The sequence below is a fragment of the Typha angustifolia genome, chromosome 1 (assembly GCF_048772165.1).
Source record: "Typha angustifolia cultivar Huaian chromosome 1, ASM4877216v1, whole genome shotgun sequence".
Taxonomy (NCBI): Eukaryota; Viridiplantae; Streptophyta; class Magnoliopsida; order Poales; family Typhaceae; genus Typha; species Typha angustifolia.
In genome coordinates, this window is record NC_133239.1 from 10,576,163 (window position 1) to 10,599,801 (window position 23,639).

General features: G+C 36.1%; 1 protein-coding gene across 1 annotated transcript; it reads right to left on the bottom strand.

The window, feature by feature from the left end:
- Positions 1–592: 592 nt before the first annotated feature.
- Positions 593–20,667, bottom strand: LOC140763067 (uncharacterized). The gene is made up of 3 exons (XM_073101106.1): positions 20,480–20,667; positions 985–1,098; positions 593–899 (listed from the first exon to the last, which is right to left on the bottom strand). Exons 1-3 carry the CDS (start codon positions 20,610–20,612, stop codon positions 853–855), a joined length of 294 nt encoding a protein of 97 aa, XP_072957207.1. The 5' UTR covers positions 20,613–20,667; the 3' UTR covers positions 593–852.
- Between the last annotated feature and the right edge of the window lie 2,972 nt (positions 20,668–23,639).

The window sequence follows — 23,639 nt, forward strand, 5'->3', positions numbered from 1 at the left end:
TCATTTCTAGGAAGTTATAATGATGGCTAAAGAACTACCGGTTTGTTCTTGTCATGCTATTTGCATGTTATAAAGTTACTGGTATCAGAAACCACCATCATAAATTTATGCTTCCAGTCCTGATGAACTTTTTTTTGGTTGAGAATCCAATCAATCATGATTAATATACAACTACTACATTGACAAGCTTGCAAAAGAAAATGTATAATAAGAAAGGAACTTATTAGATTAGTATTATCACAAGAACAGGACATTTCTATGGTTAATATTTAATAATCATCAAATGATTCCTTGAAAAAATAATGCATTTTTATCAATAAATAAGAAGAAAGATTCCTAAAAGTAATGCAGGAGACAGTTGCAGGACAATCCAACCATTGAAATTAGAAAATCCTAATGATAGTGATCCTAATGACCCAGTGGAGAAAATTCAATTTTGACAGGTAAAATGTCTGACAGTATTAGACAGGTCCAAGCTACATTATTAGACTGGCCTTCTGATCTGTGTCAACTTGTATAGCCAAGAGTCCAAGTTGAACTAATTAGTTCTATCATCCAACAATGCATTAATTCGAACAAACAAGATACCAGATAAAATCCTAAAAGACAGCAGTAATGGTCTACCAGATAAATTTCACATAAAAACTTTCCTCTACATAGAGTCAAGTAAATGCAGTTATTATATCACCAATGAGCACATACAAAGATCCAAAGACTTGAAGCCTTTAAACACCACGATGTGCTCGCTTTCTCTAACAAACCAACCACAAATGGGTGAACTAAATTCCACTTGGATCAATCATATCATCCAAATGGACCAAGTAACAGAGTCAAGATTACAAAGCAGCATTCTTATGCACCTTCTGCAAGAGTCCTCTTCGAGGTACTGATGTATAGAACTGCAGCAATATGAAACTAGGAATCATAATATAAAAATGGAGACATATCAAAAGCATCAATTAAATAGAGGATTGACAGGACTACCGTTATTTCCTCTAATGAAAGCATCCCCATATTTATTCTTCAGCTGGCCGTTGACGTACTCCTCGGTTTGCTCCATTGCAATATTCATATACCCATCCAAACAAGCTAGAATACCTGCATATAGTGATAGACTGTAAGTTACTGTGGCTAGGTCAACCAGTTGGCAATAGTAGGAGCACAAAGGCAGGAAGAAAACTTTTCCTTTGCTTTTCTCATTGACGGAAAGTACAGAAGGAATATTTTACAAGAAAACTTTCCTTTCTTTTTCTCATTGACAGAAAGTACAAAAGGAATATTTTACATAAGGTAAAAAGAGTTTTGACTAGACCAATTATATATTTTTTTTTATCGAAATAGATTGACACTCAAACTTATTATCAAATAGGATCTAATTCACTGCAGCCTAATAAAAACACTGATCAGTTTAATATTTTTATCGTCCGACATTTTTTTGTTAACTACTGAAAGACTAGATGAAAAAGATTTATATACATAAAATACTGATCAATTCAATATTTTTACTAATGCTATAATGAATTAAACCCATTTAGTAATAAATTTTGAGGGGATCGTCCATTTTGTAAAAAAAATTTGGAATAGGACTAATTTGGTCAGAAACTCACAAATAATTGAATAAATAGTAACATATTTTTTTTAAAATAACAAGTACGGAAAAAGTCAAAAGTGTTTAACTACTGGAGTCATGCGCAGTAGCTACACAAGAGTGAATATAAGAAGATAAACATGAGATGTCCAACAAATAGTGTGATCACGAAAGCATATCCAGCAAGAACAAACTCGATCACAAAATTTGACTCTAATATGCTGACAGTGAGGAAGTTGGGAATAGATGTCAATATGTACTAAAGATTATGTCCTAGCAAATCCCACCTAGAAATTTTCCAAAAGACACTTTACTCCCTTCTTTTCCTTTTACAGCCAAGCAGTAGACAAGAATTGACAATGGTATATAGTTTAGTAAAACTTCTAGCAAAAATCATTCAAAAAATTGGCAGAAAATATGGACTGAAAGGGATGTATGTATGCAATTAGTAACAAACTAAGAATGCCAACTCATGATAAAGCAAAACTAGGATTGTAAGTTTCCATTATAGATAGGGACCCCACTTGCAGGCTTGCAGCAAGAGATCATCACTGCTGTTATTATGCAATGGCCAAGACAATGCTGAAATTTCATGGAGAAACTTATCAACAGAGGATAGTTTATTTACCACAATATCATGCAAGAAAAATACAATTTGGGAGAGATTATTAAGAATGTTTAAAACAATACTTGTTATCTGTCAACTTCCATGTTAAAACAAAGCAACTTAGTTTTCAATTCACCAATTGCAATCCAAATATGAGATTTTGTGAAATTATTTTTTTGTCAGAGTTTGAAAAGCTGTGAAGGGCTTTTATAAATTCTAATTATACAGTTGGAAGTCAAAGAACGAAGTCCTCCATTTAACAATCCTAACAGGCGGTCCTTCACTACTTTTAACCTTCAAGGAACTTCCTACATGCACCTGCATCCTTTTTTGGATTCGTCTAGCTTTTTTGCACATAAGACATACTCATTGTCATATTTCCCACCACAAACTATAGAGCAGACGTACTCAACCCCTTAAACTATATACAAGAGATGTAGTTTAGAGGAATCTTATGGCATCGGAGTTCCAAGATCTGTAGTACCCCTAGTTACTTGATGATAAAGGTGAAGGGATGAGTGCAACAGCAACTATCCTTGTTTGTAGACTGATCTATAAGATGATTTTACTGAAGTCACTATGCTGTTAACGAGTTTGCAATAAAAAAAGTTCCTTTCTCTGATCCAGCTCACTTCCATCAACGAAAGTGGATCAACACAAGTGCAGATAAGAAAGTCCTAATGACTTTAATGCATCAATCTAGTAAATAATATGAAGTTCATAAGGAATTGTTTAAGTCAAAATTATGCATTTATTAAAAAGTACATGTAATATGCAGAATTGCAGATACACATGTATATAGGAAAGAGCGTTAATATGATGAAAATGAGACTATATACCTGGGGCATATAGCTTGCATATCCTTGTTATAAACCGAATGTTCAAACATTTTGACATCTAAACACCTCAAAGAATAAATCTTTTAGAGAAGCAGTTCTCGGTCACAATCAATAGTGAATAATCAGTTGTGCATATAAGATAGACTTGCATACAAAGGATGGGTGTTGTGAACCAGTTCAGAGCTGGTTAGACTAGGTCATATACTTACTTGGTGGGTTGGTCTAGTTGAGAGTTGAGTCTAGTCTAAATTTGCTTGGGCAAGTCAGCTAAAATGAGATAGCCACTATATCTGAAGTGTGATGAACACCCAAGGAATCAAGGAACACTCTATCAGCTCCTTCTCTCCAACCACAACTTCCCTTCCCCCTTACTCCACCACAACTGCAGCCCACCACCTATTCCCATCAACCCGCAACCTCCACTGCAGCAACTGAATCCCCCTTGTGAGCGATCACACACTAGTCTACCACCTCAAGCGGGTTTTCCTTGGACTACTGCCACGAGGCCCAAAGGACCCCCACCACCTCAACTGGATCCTAGGACTCAAGCTAATTATGAACTGGATAGAGAAATGGGTTACAAATGCAACTGTAATCAAGAAAGAGAAAACGTCACGGTGGCAACCCCTTGGTTGAACCAAGAGGACTTGGGGCCGCGCTGTGATAAGGACGATCGGAGGTGGCGTAATCCAGAGATGCAAATCCTTCACCAACCTATGATCAGGCCTGAGATGGCATATGACTCCAACCGTAATAACAGCATCCGCGAGCGCACTGCATAACTCGACTTTTTAAAGTTCTAAAGAGGTAACCCGTTGGATTGAATTTTTCGAGCTGAGCAGTTTTTTGAGTACCGAGACACAACGGAGGACGTCAAGGTGCTATTTGCGAGCTTCCATTTAGAAGGAGCTGCCTTACATTGGTACCAGTCGGTAAACGCCCACCAGTTGTTCGAGTTGTGGACCGAGTTCATTGAGGGGCACTCAAGGTGGTTTAAGACCTTTGGCTTCAAGGACTATCACGCTATACTCTGCAAATTGATTTAGTGAACATTTATAACCGCATATCAAAAGAAGTTTGAGCGGGTGAGTAGCCGATGCCGACCTCTTTGGCCGTGGCAACTATTGATCAGCACAATCATCTTCGGGCTATACAAAGAGGTCAAGCCGAAGACCTTTCCTTACTACCTCAGACCTTGAGTGAGGTCTTCGAGGATGCCACGTGGATAGAGTAGAAGCACATAGCTTTGAGGAGTGCCTTGAGTTGTGCCCTGAGGACTTTATGGACTAGTAGGGACACCAAGATTACCCCACGTGCCCTAGGTGTGAGGGGTAGGCCAATAGCTACTTTGAGGGCTACTTGTTCCCCCTTTATCATGAGGACAAAATCGAGATCAGCTACGTCCCAGAGGAGGGGCACGACACATGATCCACACTCTCACACCCGCACAGGTGGAGCGACGAGCTAAGAAATTGTGTTTTCAATGCGACAAGATGTTCACCCCGAGCCACCGCTGCGCCAGAGCCACCGGGAGTGTGATGCTGATCGACGATCATGATGATACAGGCGAGGAAGTGATGGAGGATGACATGGCTATCGAGGATATGGTAGAGACTATGAACGACAGCCTCGATGAGGATATTCTTGTCGAGATCTCCATGTATGCTTACTCGGGGACAAGCACCCCAAAGACCCTACTGGCGGATAGGGTAATTAATAAGCACAACGTACACATACTCATTGACACTGGTAGTACGCATAACTTCTTAGATGAGCAACTCGTGCGAAGGATTGGATTGAAGGCCGAACCTACCATCAACTTTGAGGTAACCATCGGGGACAGCACGAAACTTCAAGCGGAGAGCATATGCCATGGGGTCTCCTTGAGGGTGCAGAGCTACCCTTTGGCACTCTGTGAGGGTAGACGTGGTCTTGGGCACCAAGTGGCTCCAGAGTCTTAGCCGAGTTACATTCAACTTCTCACACATTCGGCTCACCTTCCGGAGGGGCAGACGAGTGTTGAGATTAGATGGAGTCCGAACGCAGTCGCACCCCATGTTGCAGCCACTAATTGGTGTGTCAAGCGCTGGAGAGCTTTCCCATATCCTATGGCTGGCCCCGACTGTACCTAAGCCCACTTCAAGCTCAAGTAAACCTACTGATTTAGTTCAGTTACCGACTTTCTTGGACTATTTGAGGCCCCGAAGGGGCTACACCATAGAAATGAGATTGTGCCAAGGACTAAGCCAACCAATGAATGGCCTTATCGGTACCCACATGTGCAGAAGGAGATGATCTCGAGGCTAGCTACCGAGATGTTAGAGCAGGGCATCATCCAGCCAAGCCTGAGTGCTTATTCTTCGCTGGTCTTACTGGTGAGGAAGAAAGACGAGAGTTAGCGTTTTTGCGTAGACTACCATACACTGAATGCTATCACTGTTAAGGACCGGTACCCCATACAGGTTATTGAGGAGCTGCTAGATGAGCTGACAGGGGCATCCTATTTCAACAAGCTCAATCTCCGCGCAGGGTACCATCAGATCCTAGTCCAGGCAGAGCATGTGCATAAGACAACATTTCAGACTCATGACAGGCACCACAAGTTCAGAGTCATCCCATTCAGGTTAACGAACGCATCGGCGACATTCCAAGGCCTGATGAACAACATACTCTGACCACTCCTCTGACAATATGTGTTGTTGTTCTTTGATGACATTCTTGTATATAGCAAAACCTGATCGGATCACATGGACCACTTGTGAGCCATGCTGAACCAATTAGCCAAACATTCCATGAAGATGAAGCAGAGCAAGTGCCCATAGGGAAAAGCGCTCAGTGGGGTACTTTGGCCATATCATTTTAGCCGAAAGGGTGGCAACTGACCCAGGCAAGGTTGCTTGCATGGTCAGCCGACTACGACCAAAGACAATTCGAGAGTTGCATTGCTTTCTTGGCCTGACGGTCTACTACCACCGGTTTGTGACAAGATATGGCAAGATAGCAGCGCCACTCACATCATTATTGAAAAATGATGCCTTCGAGTGAACTGACAAGGCGACTCAGGCCTTTTAGGAGCTGAAAGCTGCCATGACCACTGCCTATATACTAGCATTACCAAATTTTACACAGCAGTTCGTAGTTGAGTGTGACGCCTATAGGGTGGGGATCACCGTCGTACTTATGCAAAAGGGAAGGCCTATAGCTTATCTCAGCAACCTAGTCCGAGAAGTCATAGCAGCTGTTGACATATGAGTGCGAGATGCTCACTATTCTGCATGTGGTAATCAAATGGCGACCCTATCTGATTGGACGGCAGTTCGTGATTCAGATAGATCGGTGGAGCTTTCCCTATTTGATGGACAACGTATACATACTCCAGTATAGCAGAGATGAGTCACCAAACTATTAAGGTATGATTACGAGCTACAATACAAGAAAGGGGCGGAGAATAAGACAGCAAATGCACTATTCTAACAACCCACACCGACAAAGTTGGAAGCCATATCGATGTTTACATTCCTCGAGGATCTTCGAGGAGCAAGTACAGCTGACCCAGAGATATTGAGGTTGATGCAGGAGTTGAAGGATAACCCAATGAACCACCCTAAGCTCGAGAGTTGCGATGGACTACTATTAGACAGAGAGGGCATCTAGGTGACCGCAAATGATGGATTGCGCACTCAACTTGTGAACTACTTCCATTCCACTCCAGAGGTCAAGTATGAGAGCACAATGAGGAACTACAAACAGCTTTCGCAAAGTTGTATGTGGTCGAGATGAGAAACGCGGTGACAGAGTATGTGAGGGTGTGTGAGGTAGGCTAGCAGGCAAAGGCTATCTCCCTTAGGCCAACAGGATTATTACAGCTCTTATTGGTTCTAGAACGGGTTTGGGAGGACATCTCCATAGATTTCATCGAGGGCTACCAGTAATACGGGGATACTTTGTCATATTTGTGGTGGTAGACAGGTTGAGCAAGTATGCCTATTTCTTAGCTCTAGCGCACCCATTTTCAATGAAGATCATCACGGAGGTGTTTGTACGCGACGTCAATAAGCTCCATGGCATGCCACGTTACATAGTCTCAAACAGAAATCGGGTCTTCATCAGTGACTTTTATACGGAGTATTTCATGCTACAAGGGTCGGTTCAACCTACCACCTACAAACTGATGGCCAAACCGAAGTGATGAACCGGGACATCAAGCAATATCTTCGCTGCTTTGTGAGAGAGCACTCTAGGAGGTGGCTCGATTATCTATCTTAGGTAAAATGGTCCTACAATACGTTCACACTAGCATCCAAATAACCCCTTTTGAGGCAGTGTATAATAGGCCACTACCGGACCTATGATCCCGTAGCATCTACAACATGGACAATGATGGACCTAGAGTTAATGGATAGATATGCCACTTAAGAAGGCTGAGAACCTATATGGAGGCACAGATTTGCATGAAGCAGATCTATGATCGCAAGCATCGGAGCAGGAGTTCGCGATCGATGATCTAGTGTTCGTGTGTGTTCAGTTGTATCGGCACATGACTCTGAGATAGGTGCGTAACCAAAAACTAGCACACCGATACTTTGGGCCGTTATGAGTGCTCAAGCAACTGGGTCTAGTAGCATATAGATTGGTGTTGCAAAAGGGATCTCACATCCACCAGTGTTTCATATTTCAGTCCTGAAGGCTCAAGTTAGGGGGGACCAGATCGTGGACATGGGCATACCTAACTTGGTGGAGGAGACACGCAGTGAAGTCGATGAAGATTCTAGCTAGAGGCAGTGACGTAGGGACAGAAGACTACAAACGAAGATTCTGGTGGAGTAGTTAGATTGACACTCCGATGAAGCTATGTGGGAGCTTAAGTCCGACATAACTAAGCACTTTCCTGACTTCACATCTTGAGAACAAGGTGACGAAAGCGCGGTAGATTGTTGTGAACCAGCTCAGAGCTAGTTAGTCTAGTCAAGTAATGTATTCACTTAGTGGGTTGGTCTAGTTGAGTTGACTCTAATCTAGGTTTGCTTAGAGAGCAAGTCACATAAAATGAGGTAGTCACTATAAATGAAGAGTGGTGAGCACCCTAAGGAATCAAGGAACATTAGCCTCAGTCTCCTTCCCCACTCTATTAGCTCTTTGTCTTCAACTACAACTTCCCTTTTCCCTCACTCCACCAGAGCTATAGGCCATCACACGCTCCCATCAGCCCGTAACCTCCATCGCAACAATCAAATCCCTCACTCCCTTTCGCTGCAGCTCCCACTAGCCCTTCATCCTTCACCGAGCCGAACCCACTGTTCCAGTCCCCACCATCGCTCACATCAATGGGTACACAAACCAAAACTAGGTATAAATATGCAATTCCAAATAAATCCTCATCACACAGAGTGGAGTGACCAAACAAAAAATATTGCTATTTAATACCACTAGATGGCATCATTTAATAAAAATCCTATCCTAAACATGACTATTTAATTTAGCATTTGAACAGCATCTGACGAGATCCCATATAAGCAATAATAAAAGTAATGGCAAAAATTTATGTACCGGCGACACATGCACCACCAGCTGGCCAGCATGCTTTATTTTGACCAATAAATGTTGTGTTTGTCAAGAAGGCAGGATGACAGGAAATGGGGAATTGAACAAATCGTGAGACAAAGATGGGCCAAAAGAGCGAGATACACATATCGCACATAGGGACAATGGAGGCAACTATGCTAGCATGGAAGTCAAGAGAGGAGACACTTGCATTGCAACAACTAGCAAGCAACGGATATAAATGACACTAAATACTAACATTCAAATGGCACATCTTTTAAGTGATTGTTACAAGTCTCGGGCTTGAATTGAGCTCCAAGTAATAAAGGTTATGAGCCAACAATTCAAAGACAATAATGCAGCAAAACCCTAATGTATTGACAAAACTCACAAATGAGAGGATGATAGTATGCTAACTAGCAGATGTTAGATAATTGACAAGATGACAATGCACAAGCAACAGAGAGAGGACCTTGTGATACATCTCTCCCTCCCCTCTTCTTTCTATACCATAAGGGGTTTCCCATGCCAACAAGCTGCCACTACGAGATATAATGCTCAACATGCAATGTCTTAACCAAGATTCCAAAACTCGGTATCAGGATCAGAATTCCGACCATCCAAAAAATCAATACATATCGACTATATCGGTGGCCGCCCGTATCAGATTGGACTATATTTTAATTACGTAAAATTCTAAATATCATTTAAAAATACATAAGTTTTTTAAAAATTTAGAAAAATGCTGAAAAATAAGAAATAATAATTACTCACATATGAAACCTAAAAATTCAAAAATGCATTAATTTACTTAAAATTTTTATGAATGCCGAGTTGGCTCTCCCTTATCTTTTTTCTCTTTTTTTTTTATCTCTTTGTTACTACCGGTGGAAAAAAAACTTTCTTCTCTCTTATCTCTCGTTTTTTTCCACAAGGCAAATTTTATTTTCTGGTTTTCTTTTTTCATTTCTTTCTCCCTCCTCTTTCTCTCTCTCTCTCTTCCTCCCTCTCTCTTACTAGCAATTTTTTCTTTAATTTTTTTTCATTTTCTCTCTCTCCCTTCTCTTTGTCTCTCTCTTTCTCCCACTCTCTATATCTTCCTCCCTCTTTCACGCTCCATTCTCTTTCATCTCTCCATCTAAATCTGCTACAGTAATAGAGCTTAAAAGAGAAAGAGAGAAAGATTGGAGGAAAAAAGAGTACAAAAGAGGCTAAAGAGAGTATAGTGAAAATGAAAGAGATGGGGCAACAGAAAGAGAAGAATTTTAAAAATGTTAGAGAAGACGGAGGGAGAGAGAGAGAGAAGATAGATGAGAGAGAAAGGAGAAACGGAGAGCCCGTAACGGGTGGGATTGGGCGATACGGTCAATCCCAACTCGATAAGAATCGGGTATTGGTCAATCCAGCTGATACCTCGCCGAAACTAGTCTAACCGATCCCACTTGAGATCCCAATTCATTCAAAACTTTGTTTGGATGGCCAATCCCACTCAGGATTGGCCGAAACTTGAAACAAAGGTCTTAACCGACAGTTAATCCTTGAGCAGTGTTACTTCATAGTTTTACTTGAAAGCCATTTTACAAATCATATATCATAATTCTTACATGTATTGAATGAATTAAATGACCTCTGAACAAAGTAGGCTTTTGGGAAAAAATGCCTCTCCATCAAATAGAATGAAACCCTATGTCTCCTGGATCAAAGGAGGCCCTAGGTGATCCCATCTCAAATTTTTAGGACTATGTACAAATGCAGAAGGTAGTGCATCAAGCATTAAGACTGAGTGATTCTCGGATTTCTCCAACTCTCCTTCTGACAATGTGTAAAGTGTGAAAATCCAAACAAATTAATTTATTAGAACACTATAACTGTCACTAATTTGATTGGACATCTTTGAAGCATTTAACCCATCATCTCTTCCACCTTATTAAACTTCAGGTATGTCCTAATCTGCTTTCCATTGCAAAATTCAAAAACTAATGAATTTTTCATATTAGAGTTTCTCCTTTTAATCCATAATACATCAAATTACAATCAATCCTATGCCCAAGCATTTAAAAGTTTAAAACTAAAGAAACAACAAAAAGGCTGTAGGCGAGAGGCCCAAATATCCAAGAAAAGGCATACGAAGTACTCCTAAGGTTAAGCCATTGCAGGGTTTCCACGAACCATAACACATGAGCAAGAAGAATGACAAATTAAGACCTGCGAACATAATCAAGATGCTGAAACCGAACAAAATAGTTATCTTTCTACTGAAGTCAGAATAAGAAAGAGAAATTCTAGAAGTCGGCAAAGGACGAAGAGGAGGAAAAGAAGGATTCTCACACTATTAGCTCATTGGCAAAAATTTATTTTTTATCAACAAGCAATATCCAAGAAGAAACTTATAAAATTACTCTTAGGATTTTAAACCATCAAAGGAATTTCCATGGACATTGACATCAGAGGCTAACTTTCATATAATTTTTTCACAATTTTTTTATGTCCAAATCAGTCCAAATCTGATTCGTAACATAATAGGCCTTTAAGTAGTGCATACATACCAACTACCAGAGAATTCTCTTTTCTTTTCAAGATAAAATTGGAGATTAGACTCCAATTAAAGCTTTATTAAGATAATAACAAAGGTACAACAAAAGATAAAACAATATGCACACAAAAAAAAATATTGGTATTCAGATTGGCTGCTAAATTATGTGCATTTTTTTTTTCAATAGAAAGGTTTATCAGATACCCTATATTATACGATGCTCTGGTGAAAAATTTATCAAATATTAATACTAATATTTATAGGGAATTCAATCTCATAACTTCTATTATAAACTGACAAGATACGATCACTAAGCTACAATGATGATCTGTCTATTATTGAACTGTCTATTATTGAACTGTCTATTATGTGCATCTGAATTAAAGGAGTTAAAATTGAGGAAGTCCCAGGTGAAGTATCTATTAAGCAACAGTAGCATGTGATATTTAGCTCTTTGCTATGTGTAACTAAAGCATCCAAGATTTGAAGTCATAGTTGAGTGCTTGAGCAAAATACCAGCACATGTTTACCAAATAATTAAGTTAATTAGTTTGGAATTTGGACCATCATTAATTCAATTGCTGCATTAGAACACATAGGTCAAGTTGGCCTTTTTCCCCCTCTGACTCTTGATTGTAATTCTTTTTATAAATACAATAAAAAGTGAGTTGCCAAACTTAATGAAAACTAATATTTTTTTTAATAGCTTGTTTTAATAACACAAGCTTTTAGAATATTTGGCGAGTTAATATATTTTTAGAGCTAAGTTTTTAGTTTAAATCCAAAAGCTATGCTTTTAGATTAACATATGAATTAATAGTGCATTCCTATTAAATAATACAAATAAAAAACTTATTTACTGTACGGGGCGGCAAGTAGTATAATAATTTTATTACTTATACTATGTATAACTTATCCTTCTAAATTTTTATTTGTATCACTTCTACGCTGTGTAGTTTAGACTAATATAAAATTATTTATTTTTTTTTATCCAAATTAACAAAAATTATAAATTAAAGGGATAATCATTTTGTGCCTAAGATATTTATAATCTCATTGTTTAATTAAATATAAATATTCTACCCATATTTTTAAGTTAATTGAAATGTTTTTCTTTCGTGATCATATATTTAAAGGAAGGTATATTGTGATAATTAGATAATAACAAATATTTGAGACTTATCATTTTAGATTGAAGAAGATAGAAGAAGTTGAAAGTGTATTTTATTTTAAATTTGAATAATATGATAGCATAAGTAAATTTAACAGAAGAAGGACAATTCTGATAGTTTAATATTTATGTGAGAAAATTTTCTTTAAAATTTTTAAATTTATTTTATACTTTCTTTATTTGGTTGGATAAATAAGTTAATAGTTTCACATTAATCTAAATCTAAGTGATATAAAAAAATCAAGAGATAGTAAAAGGTAATTTACAAGGATATTTTATAAATCACATTTTATATTTTATCTATTTTATGATTCATACTCTTTTTTTTTTTGACAATTTTGTAATCGAACCCCTCATTTTTCTCTATAATTCTTGTTATTTTGACTAACTGATATCGATTAAATTATTAAAATATTTTCACTACTATTTTTTTCTCCTATCTGCCACTCTTCTGAAGAAAGCATGAGTAATTTAGGTATTTATAAATTATTTTATATATTATAATAGAATATTTTTTTTACTAATACTGTTTAAATTAACGGATGATATTAAATAAGAATTATAAAGAAAAAGTATGGGTCAAATTATAAAAACCTCAAAGACAGTTGTGAACCACAAAATAGATAAAATATATGGAATTATTTTATATATTATAATAGAATATTTTTTTTACTAATACTGTTTAAATTAACGGATGATATTAAATAAGAATTATAAAGAAAAAGTATGGGTCAAATTATAAAAACCTCAAAGACAGTTGTGAACCACAAAATAGATAAAATATATGGTGTGATTTGTAGATTTTTTAATTTATAATTCACCCTATTTTTATCTATGTTAACTAGAATTATGTATATTTTTAATGTTTGGCTTTATTTTGACCAATAAATGTTGTGTTTGTCAAGAAGGCAGGATGACAGGAAATGGGGAATTGAACAAATCGTGAGACAAAGATGGGCCAAAAGAGCGAGATACACATATCGCACATAGGGACAATGGAGGCAACTATGCTAGCATGGAAGTCAAGAGAGGAGACACTTGCATTGCAACAACTAGCAAGCAACGGATATAAATGACACTAAATACTAACATTCAAATGGCACATCTTTTAAGTGATTGTTACAAGTCTCGGGCTTGAATTGAGCTCCAAGTAATAAAGGTTATGAGCCAACAATTCAAAGACAATAATGCAGCAAAACCCTAATGTATTGACAAAACTCACAAATGAGAGGATGATAGTATGCTAACTAGCAGATGTTAGATAATTGACAAGATGACAATGCACAAGCAACAGAGAGAGGACCTTGTGATACATCTCTCCCTCCCCTCTTCTTTCTATACCATAAGGGGTTTCCCATGCCAACAAGCTGCCACTACGAGATATAATGCTCAACATGCAATGTCTTAACCAAGATTCCAAAACTCGGTATCAGGATCAGAATTCCGACCATCCAAAAAATCAATACATATCGACTATATCGGTGGCCGCCCGTATCAGATTGGACTATATTTTAATTACGTAAAATTCTAAATATCATTTAAAAATACATAAGTTTTTTAAAAATTTAGAAAAATGCTGAAAAATAAGAAATAATAATTACTCACATATGAAACCTAAAAATTCAAAAATGCATTAATTTACTTAAAATTTTTATGAATGCCGAGTTGGCTCTCCCTTATCTTTTTTCTCTTTTTTTTTTATCTCTTTGTTACTACCGGTGGAAAAAAAACTTTCTTCTCTCTTATCTCTCGTTTTTTTCCACAAGGCAAATTTTATTTTCTGGTTTTCTTTTTTCATTTCTTTCTCCCTCCTCTTTCTCTCTCTCTCTCTTCCTCCCTCTCTCTTACTAGCAATTTTTTCTTTAATTTTTTTTCATTTTCTCTCTCTCCCTTCTCTTTGTCTCTCTCTTTCTCCCACTCTCTATATCTTCCTCCCTCTTTCACGCTCCATTCTCTTTCATCTCTCCATCTAAATCTGCTACAGTAATAGAGCTTAAAAGAGAAAGAGAGAAAGATTGGAGGAAAAAAGAGTACAAAAGAGGCTAAAGAGAGTATAGTGAAAATGAAAGAGATGGGGCAACAGAAAGAGAAGAATTTTAAAAATGTTAGAGAAGACGGAGGGAGAGAGAGAGAGAAGATAGATGAGAGAGAAAGGAGAAACGGAGAGCCCGTAACGGGTGGGATTGGGCGATACGGTCAATCCCAACTCGATAAGAATCGGGTATTGGTCAATCCAGCTGATACCTCGCCGAAACTAGTCTAACCGATCCCACTTGAGATCCCAATTCATTCAAAACTTTGTTTGGATGGCCAATCCCACTCAGGATTGGCCGAAACTTGAAACAAAGGTCTTAACCGACAGTTAATCCTTGAGCAGTGTTACTTCATAGTTTTACTTGAAAGCCATTTTACAAATCATATATCATAATTCTTACATGTATTGAATGAATTAAATGACCTCTGAACAAAGTAGGCTTTTGGGAAAAAATGCCTCTCCATCAAATAGAATGAAACCCTATGTCTCCTGGATCAAAGGAGGCCCTAGGTGATCCCATCTCAAATTTTTAGGACTATGTACAAATGCAGAAGGTAGTGCATCAAGCATTAAGACTGAGTGATTCTCGGATTTCTCCAACTCTCCTTCTGACAATGTGTAAAGTGTGAAAATCCAAACAAATTAATTTATTAGAACACTATAACTGTCACTAATTTGATTGGACATCTTTGAAGCATTTAACCCATCATCTCTTCCACCTTATTAAACTTCAGGTATGTCCTAATCTGCTTTCCATTGCAAAATTCAAAAACTAATGAATTTTTCATATTAGAGTTTCTCCTTTTAATCCATAATACATCAAATTACAATCAATCCTATGCCCAAGCATTTAAAAGTTTAAAACTAAAGAAACAACAAAAAGGCTGTAGGCGAGAGGCCCAAATATCCAAGAAAAGGCATACGAAGTACTCCTAAGGTTAAGCCATTGCAGGGTTTCCACGAACCATAACACATGAGCAAGAAGAATGACAAATTAAGACCTGCGAACATAATCAAGATGCTGAAACCGAACAAAATAGTTATCTTTCTACTGAAGTCAGAATAAGAAAGAGAAATTCTAGAAGTCGGCAAAGGACGAAGAGGAGGAAAAGAAGGATTCTCACACTATTAGCTCATTGGCAAAAATTTATTTTTTATCAACAAGCAATATCCAAGAAGAAACTTATAAAATTACTCTTAGGATTTTAAACCATCAAAGGAATTTCCATGGACATTGACATCAGAGGCTAACTTTCATATAATTTTTTCACAATTTTTTTATGTCCAAATCAGTCCAAATCTGATTCGTAACATAATAGGCCTTTAAGTAGTGCATACATACCAACTACCAGAGAATTCTCTTTTCTTTTCAAGATAAAATTGGAGATTAGACTCCAATTAAAGCTTTATTAAGATAATAACAAAGGTACAACAAAAGATAAAACAATATGCACACAAAAAAAAATATTGGTATTCAGATTGGCTGCTAAATTATGTGCATTTTTTTTTTCAATAGAAAGGTTTATCAGATACCCTATATTATACGATGCTCTGGTGAAAAATTTATCAAATATTAATACTAATATTTATAGGGAATTCAATCTCATAACTTCTATTATAAACTGACAAGATACGATCACTAAGCTACAATGATGATCTGTCTATTATTGAACTGTCTATTATTGAACTGTCTATTATGTGCATCTGAATTAAAGGAGTTAAAATTGAGGAAGTCCCAGGTGAAGTATCTATTAAGCAACAGTAGCATGTGATATTTAGCTCTTTGCTATGTGTAACTAAAGCATCCAAGATTTGAAGTCATAGTTGAGTGCTTGAGCAAAATACCAGCACATGTTTACCAAATAATTAAGTTAATTAGTTTGGAATTTGGACCATCATTAATTCAATTGCTGCATTAGAACACATAGGTCAAGTTGGCCTTTTTCCCCCTCTGACTCTTGATTGTAATTCTTTTTATAAATACAATAAAAAGTGAGTTGCCAAACTTAATGAAAACTAATATTTTTTTTAATAGCTTGTTTTAATAACACAAGCTTTTAGAATATTTGGCGAGTTAATATATTTTTAGAGCTAAGTTTTTAGTTTAAATCCAAAAGCTATGCTTTTAGATTAACATATGAATTAATAGTGCATTCCTATTAAATAATACAAATAAAAAACTTATTTACTGTACGGGGCGGCAAGTAGTATAATAATTTTATTACTTATACTATGTATAACTTATCCTTCTAAATTTTTATTTGTATCACTTCTACGCTGTGTAGTTTAGACTAATATAAAATTATTTATTTTTTTTTATCCAAATTAACAAAAATTATAAATTAAAGGGATAATCATTTTGTGCCTAAGATATTTATAATCTCATTGTTTAATTAAATATAAATATTCTACCCATATTTTTAAGTTAATTGAAATGTTTTTCTTTCGTGATCATATATTTAAAGGAAGGTATATTGTGATAATTAGATAATAACAAATATTTGAGACTTATCATTTTAGATTGAAGAAGATAGAAGAAGTTGAAAGTGTATTTTATTTTAAATTTGAATAATATGATAGCATAAGTAAATTTAACAGAAGAAGGACAATTCTGATAGTTTAATATTTATGTGAGAAAATTTTCTTTAAAATTTTTAAATTTATTTTATACTTTCTTTATTTGGTTGGATAAATAAGTTAATAGTTTCACATTAATCTAAATCTAAGTGATATAAAAAAATCAAGAGATAGTAAAAGGTAATTTACAAGGATATTTTATAAATCACATTTTATATTTTATCTATTTTATGATTCATACTCTTTTTTTTTTTGACAATTTTGTAATCGAACCCCTCATTTTTCTCTATAATTCTTGTTATTTTGACTAACTGATATCGATTAAATTATTAAAATATTTTCACTACTATTTTTTTCTCCTATCTGCCACTCTTCTGAAGAAAGCATGAGTAATTTAGGTATTTATAAATTATTTTATATATTATAATAGAATATTTTTTTTACTAATACTGTTTAAATTAACGGATGATATTAAATAAGAATTATAAAGAAAAAGTATGGGTCAAATTATAAAAACCTCAAAGACAGTTGTGAACCACAAAATAGATAAAATATATGGAATTATTTTATATATTATAATAGAATATTTTTTTTACTAATACTGTTTAAATTAACGGATGATATTAAATAAGAATTATAAAGAAAAAGTATGGGTCAAATTATAAAAACCTCAAAGACAGTTGTGAACCACAAAATAGATAAAATATATGGTGTGATTTGTAGATTTTTTAATTTATAATTCACCCTATTTTTATCTATGTTAACTAGAATTATGTATATTTTTAATGTTTGGCTTTATTTTGACCAATAAATGTTGTGTTTGTCAAGAAGGCAGGATGACAGGAAATGGGGAATTGAACAAATCGTGAGACAAAGATGGGCCAAAAGAGCGAGATACACATATCGCACATAGGGACAATGGAGGCAACTATGCTAGCATGGAAGTCAAGAGAGGAGACACTTGCATTGCAACAACTAGCAAGCAACGGATATAAATGACACTAAATACTAACATTCAAATGGCACATCTTTTAAGTGATTGTTACAAGTCTCGGGCTTGAATTGAGCTCCAAGTAATAAAGGTTATGAGCCAACAATTCAAAGACAATAATGCAGCAAAACCCTAATGTATTGACAAAACTCACAAATGAGAGGATGATAGTATGCTAACTAGCAGATGTTAGATAATTGACAAGATGACAATGCACAAGCAACAGAGAGAGGACCTTGTGATACATCTCTCCCTCCCCTCTTCTTTCTATACCATAAGGGGTTTCCCATGCCAACAAGCTGCCACTACGAGATATAATGCTCAACATGCAATGTCTTAACCAAGATTCCAAAACTCGGTATCAGGATCAGAATTCCGACCATCCAAAAAATCAATACATATCGACTATATCGGTGGCCGCCCGTATCAGATTGGACTATATTTTAATTACGTAAAATTCTAAATATCATTTAAAAATACATAAGTTTTTTAAAAATTTAGAAAAATGCTGAAAAATAAGAAATAATAATTACTCACATATGAAACCTAAAAATTCAAAAATGCATTAATTTACTTAAAATTTTTATGAATGCCGAGTTGGCTCTCCCTTATCTTTTTTCTCTTTTTTTTTTATCTCTTTGTTACTACCGGTGGAAAAAAAACTTTCTTCTCTCTTATCTCTCGTTTTTTTCCACAAGGCAAATTTTATTTTCTGGTTTTCTTTTTTCATTTCTTTCTCCCTCCTCTTTCTCTCTCTCTCTCTTCCTCCCTCTCTCTTACTAGCAATTTTTTCTTTAATTTTTTTTCATTTTCTCTCTCTCCCTTCTCTTTGTCTCTCTCTTTCTCCCACTCTCTATATCTTCCTCCCTCTTTCACGCTCCATTCTCTTTCATCTCTCCATCTAAATCTGCTACAGTAATAGAGCTTAAAAGAGAAAGAGAGAAAGATTGGAGGAAAAAAGAGTACAAAAGAGGCTAAAGAGAGTATAGTGAAAATGAAAGAGATGGGGCAACAGAAAGAGAAGAATTTTAAAAATGTTAGAGAAGACGGAGGGAGAGAGAGAGAGAAGATAGATGAGAGAGAAAGGAGAAACGGAGAGCCCGTAACGGGTGGGATTGGGCGATACGGTCAATCCCAACTCGATAAGAATCGGGTATTGGTCAATCCAGCTGATACCTCGCCGAAACTAGTCTAACCGATCCCACTTGAGATCCCAATTCATTCAAAACTTTGTTTGGATGGCCAATCCCACTCAGGATTGGCCGAAACTTGAAACAAAGGTCTTAACCGACAGTTAATCCTTGAGCAGTGTTACTTCATAGTTTTACTTGAAAGCCATTTTACAAATCATATATCATAATTCTTACATGTATTGAATGAATTAAATGACCTCTGAACAAAGTAGGCTTTTGGGAAAAAATGCCTCTCCATCAAATAGAATGAAACCCTATGTCTCCTGGATCAAAGGAGGCCCTAGGTGATCCCATCTCAAATTTTTAGGACTATGTACAAATGCAGAAGGTAGTGCATCAAGCATTAAGACTGAGTGATTCTCGGATTTCTCCAACTCTCCTTCTGACAATGTGTAAAGTGTGAAAATCCAAACAAATTAATTTATTAGAACACTATAACTGTCACTAATTTGATTGGACATCTTTGAAGCATTTAACCCATCATCTCTTCCACCTTATTAAACTTCAGGTATGTCCTAATCTGCTTTCCATTGCAAAATTCAAAAACTAATGAATTTTTCATATTAGAGTTTCTCCTTTTAATCCATAATACATCAAATTACAATCAATCCTATGCCCAAGCATTTAAAAGTTTAAAACTAAAGAAACAACAAAAAGGCTGTAGGCGAGAGGCCCAAATATCCAAGAAAAGGCATACGAAGTACTCCTAAGGTTAAGCCATTGCAGGGTTTCCACGAACCATAACACATGAGCAAGAAGAATGACAAATTAAGACCTGCGAACATAATCAAGATGCTGAAACCGAACAAAATAGTTATCTTTCTACTGAAGTCAGAATAAGAAAGAGAAATTCTAGAAGTCGGCAAAGGACGAAGAGGAGGAAAAGAAGGATTCTCACACTATTAGCTCATTGGCAAAAATTTATTTTTTATCAACAAGCAATATCCAAGAAGAAACTTATAAAATTACTCTTAGGATTTTAAACCATCAAAGGAATTTCCATGGACATTGACATCAGAATCTGCAAAACAATAGTTAGATGTGCTGAAGGGTGGACCAGAAAAGTTGTCTTTACACTGGAAAGAGAAACCCTAGAAGGAAAAAGAGGAGGGTACTACAGAAAGTCGATCCTTTTTTATCCATAATACATCTATTTAACTGCAAAGTACCATCAACCCTATTCCCAAGCAATTCCCAGCAAAGAAATGAACGACAGAAAAAAAACTCCAAGAAAAGAACATATAGAGGAATTTTAGGGTTTAAGCCATAACAGGAATTCTTTCCAACCTTGACGTCACAAGCTGGAAACAGATAAAAGACACCGAATAGTAGAAGAAAAGAGTACTCTTTCATTCTTTCTACTGGAACAAGAATAAGAAAGAGAAACCCGAGGAGGACACTCACCCCTGTAATCGACTCCGGAGTTGAGCTTAACGACCACGGGGCGGCCTCGGATCGACTTGAGGAAGTCCGCCGGCGTCTTCACCGCTCCGCCGCCACCCCCGCCGCTTCCCTTCTCTCCTCCGCCGCTGCTCATCTCTCTCCCTCTCTCTCTCTCTCTCTTCCCTTCTCTTGTTTTCTTGGAAACGATGAGCCCACTAATTCAAAATGAGTTGGACCGGTTAATTGTAAGCCCGACTCAAAGGTTTGGGTTTGGGTTTGGGCTTGCATTTGGATTAGGATTTGGATTTGGATTTGGATTTGGATTAAATCAACACCTAATTTTAGAGACCATTTGATATTCCTAACATATCATAATTTCCCTTGAAATCATTAGGCTCTTATCATTGCAGCAAAACTTAATTGAGGTGAAAAGACCATTTTACCCTTCATATGTTTTCCCAAACAGATTATAAACTATTTAATGCTACTTAATATGATACCATAATTGAAGAGGAACTATATCAGGATCCAAATATCTCATGCTTTACGTAAATTCACATAACACATATTTAACACTTTGAAAGGTATTTAGTCATTTCCATCATTCATTGGTTTTTTTGTATAGTGAATCATATTTTCTATGGCAATAATGTTTTGTTGGCTGACTGCCTCTTAGTAGCCAATATAAACAACTATGTGCTCATTTTTTTATTAATGAACCATCTGACATACCCATTCTTTAGAAAATAAAAAGCCACACATACGGATTTAAAATAGTTTGAATCAAATTGGTTGATACTTCACTTCTTCTTCTTTTTTATTGTAAAGTTGTAATTTTGATTTTTTTTTTCTTTTACAAAAGTTCACCGACTGATAATTCGTTAAGCTTTAAATAACGGTTACAACTTGATATACAAATAAAAATAAAGAATATAGATTGATAATCCTAGAACAAATCCCACACTTGGTTGAGAGCAGATTAACCAACAATAAAGCATGAGGTACTATTATGTAACTATACAAATGCTTAAGCAAAAGAAATAAACGGAGGGCGGCATCAACCCTAGAACAAACCTCCTATTTTGTTTACAGAGACAGCTCATACGCAAGAGACTTGATCTCAGAGCACATCTCATAAAGAGTTGAAGTCCTATGGCTATTCTTGTTTAAATTAGACCCAACACGCACGGAGACCGAGTCAATTCAGCAAAACAACTCAATAAAATCATAGAAATTATGACAAATCAAATTGAGAAAATTGGCCAACTCCTTCGTTGCTACTATTGACCCTTGCAACAAATCCACCAACAATAGGAGGGAGAGCTCCTTTAGCCATAAGGGTAACTCCACGATCGAGCAATTGGTCAAGCGCAAGAACGATAATGGGGTGTGGCTAAACAGCGGACAATATAAAGGGGGTCATCCCATAGTCACCAATTGGAGCTTCAGACAAAGTAGAGGAGCAGGTGTCCACCTCAGCTAGAGGAAGCGAGGGAGGCCAGGAGAGAGGCCGAGGAGGCTAGCGATGATAAAAGTAGAGTCAGGTAACAATGTCTAGGGAGGAGGCTGGCTAAGCTGGTGTCAACGCAATTGAAAAGAAATAAAGGAGGTAAGATTCAACAAAGTTTCACACCAAAGATCACAGAAAAACCAAGATTTTAATTTTGACTATTTTATCAAAAGCAACCTAACATTAGTACTAATCACAATGCCAACAAAATCTTAGATGCACCTCAACATGATTAGGAGAAAACCATAAAAAAGGTACTGAGTTGCATCTTAAAAATTCTGACAGCATATAAACATTAGTAAATACCTAGGAGAGCATAATCCTTATGAATGGAGAGGTATAAAGAGGAAAATAAGAAGATAGAGAAAAAACAATAATATATGAATGAAGCAACATACTACATGCATATGGATCTTTAATTTCCTGTGTCCTAGATGTATAATTCTGCTGTAAACTCTAGAAAAGAAAAGAAAATAGAAGTTGCATATTATACAAAGGAGTAATACTATGAATGCTACAGTATACACAGCTCCACAATCACTTTTGAGAAAAAAATAATAATAGGAAGGTAGGTACATTCAATTGCTAACTATACATTTAATCACAAATGAGGCAGCTTCTTGTCACTACTTTGGGCCAAGAAAACAGTCTCCAATAATGAGGAGATCTTTTAATAGCATTCAGGAGTGTATAAAAGCTTAACTAGATCCTGGTCTTTATAGATAACTTTTCTTATGGGAATTGTCATTAGATATAGTTAAGTCCAAATGCTTAAGTAGCATAATCATTCAACTTAGTGTTAGGATTATGCTCTAACTAATAGCAGGTCTGAACACAAGTAAACACAGTGACTACAATAATGGATAACTAGAAATGACACTATCATGGGTCAATAATGTCCTTAGCCTAATGATCATCTATTTGTCCTTGGAGAGGAATGTTTGGGTGGGAAATTAAATTAGGGAAACTTGCATATAACACCCTGTATTTAATGAAATTATGGCTTACACCCTATATTTTTACTATTTACATATTAAACCTTATAATTTAACGAATATGTTAGAAATTTAAAAATAAAATAGCTATACTTAATAGAATATATTTAGGGTGTTAGTTCAAATATAACAAAAGAATATTTTTTTGCTCACATTTACTAAATTATTAAAATTAATTTATAAATAATAAAAATATAGAGTGTAATTGATAATTATATTATAAAACAGGATATTATATATAAATTTTCCATAAAATTAAGATATAGCAACAAGCAAGTTTAGTTCATAGGGTCTAAGGATGTGCATGATATCACCATATACTACAAATTGGACTAATACATCAAATAGAGATCTTCAGGGTGGTAAATGAAAAACTTTTGACTCGTGACATCGAAACATTGGGGTTTGGAAGTTATGAATCACCAGGCGGTGACCGCACCTCGAGATACACTCTCGCCTTCCGCTCTGAGCCACTCATCCACCTGAATCTGATCCGCTGCTTCGACGATTGTACTAAGATTATACAGTCTCGCTCTTCTCGCCATTGTATAAGCTAAATAGACGATACAAGTAGTTGATTCAATGAACTTGGATGAAGTACAGCCACACATCTATGTTTGCGTTGAATCCAGTACCTCATGTGCTCGTGTATAAAATCCCTAAACGCAGATCCCTT

Coding starts and splice junctions, on each gene's coding strand:
- LOC140763067 (XM_073101106.1), bottom strand. CDS start 20,612: ATGAGCAGCGGCGGAGGAGAGAAGGGAAGCGGCGGGGGTGGCGGCGGA. Junction 1,099..20,479: donor CTCCGGAGTCGATTACAGGG/GTGAGTGTCCTC, acceptor CACTATATGCAG/GTATTCTAGCTTGTTTGGAT. Junction 900..984: donor TTTCATTAGAGGAAATAACG/GTAGTCCTGTCA, acceptor ATATTGCTGCAG/TTCTATACATCAGTACCTCG.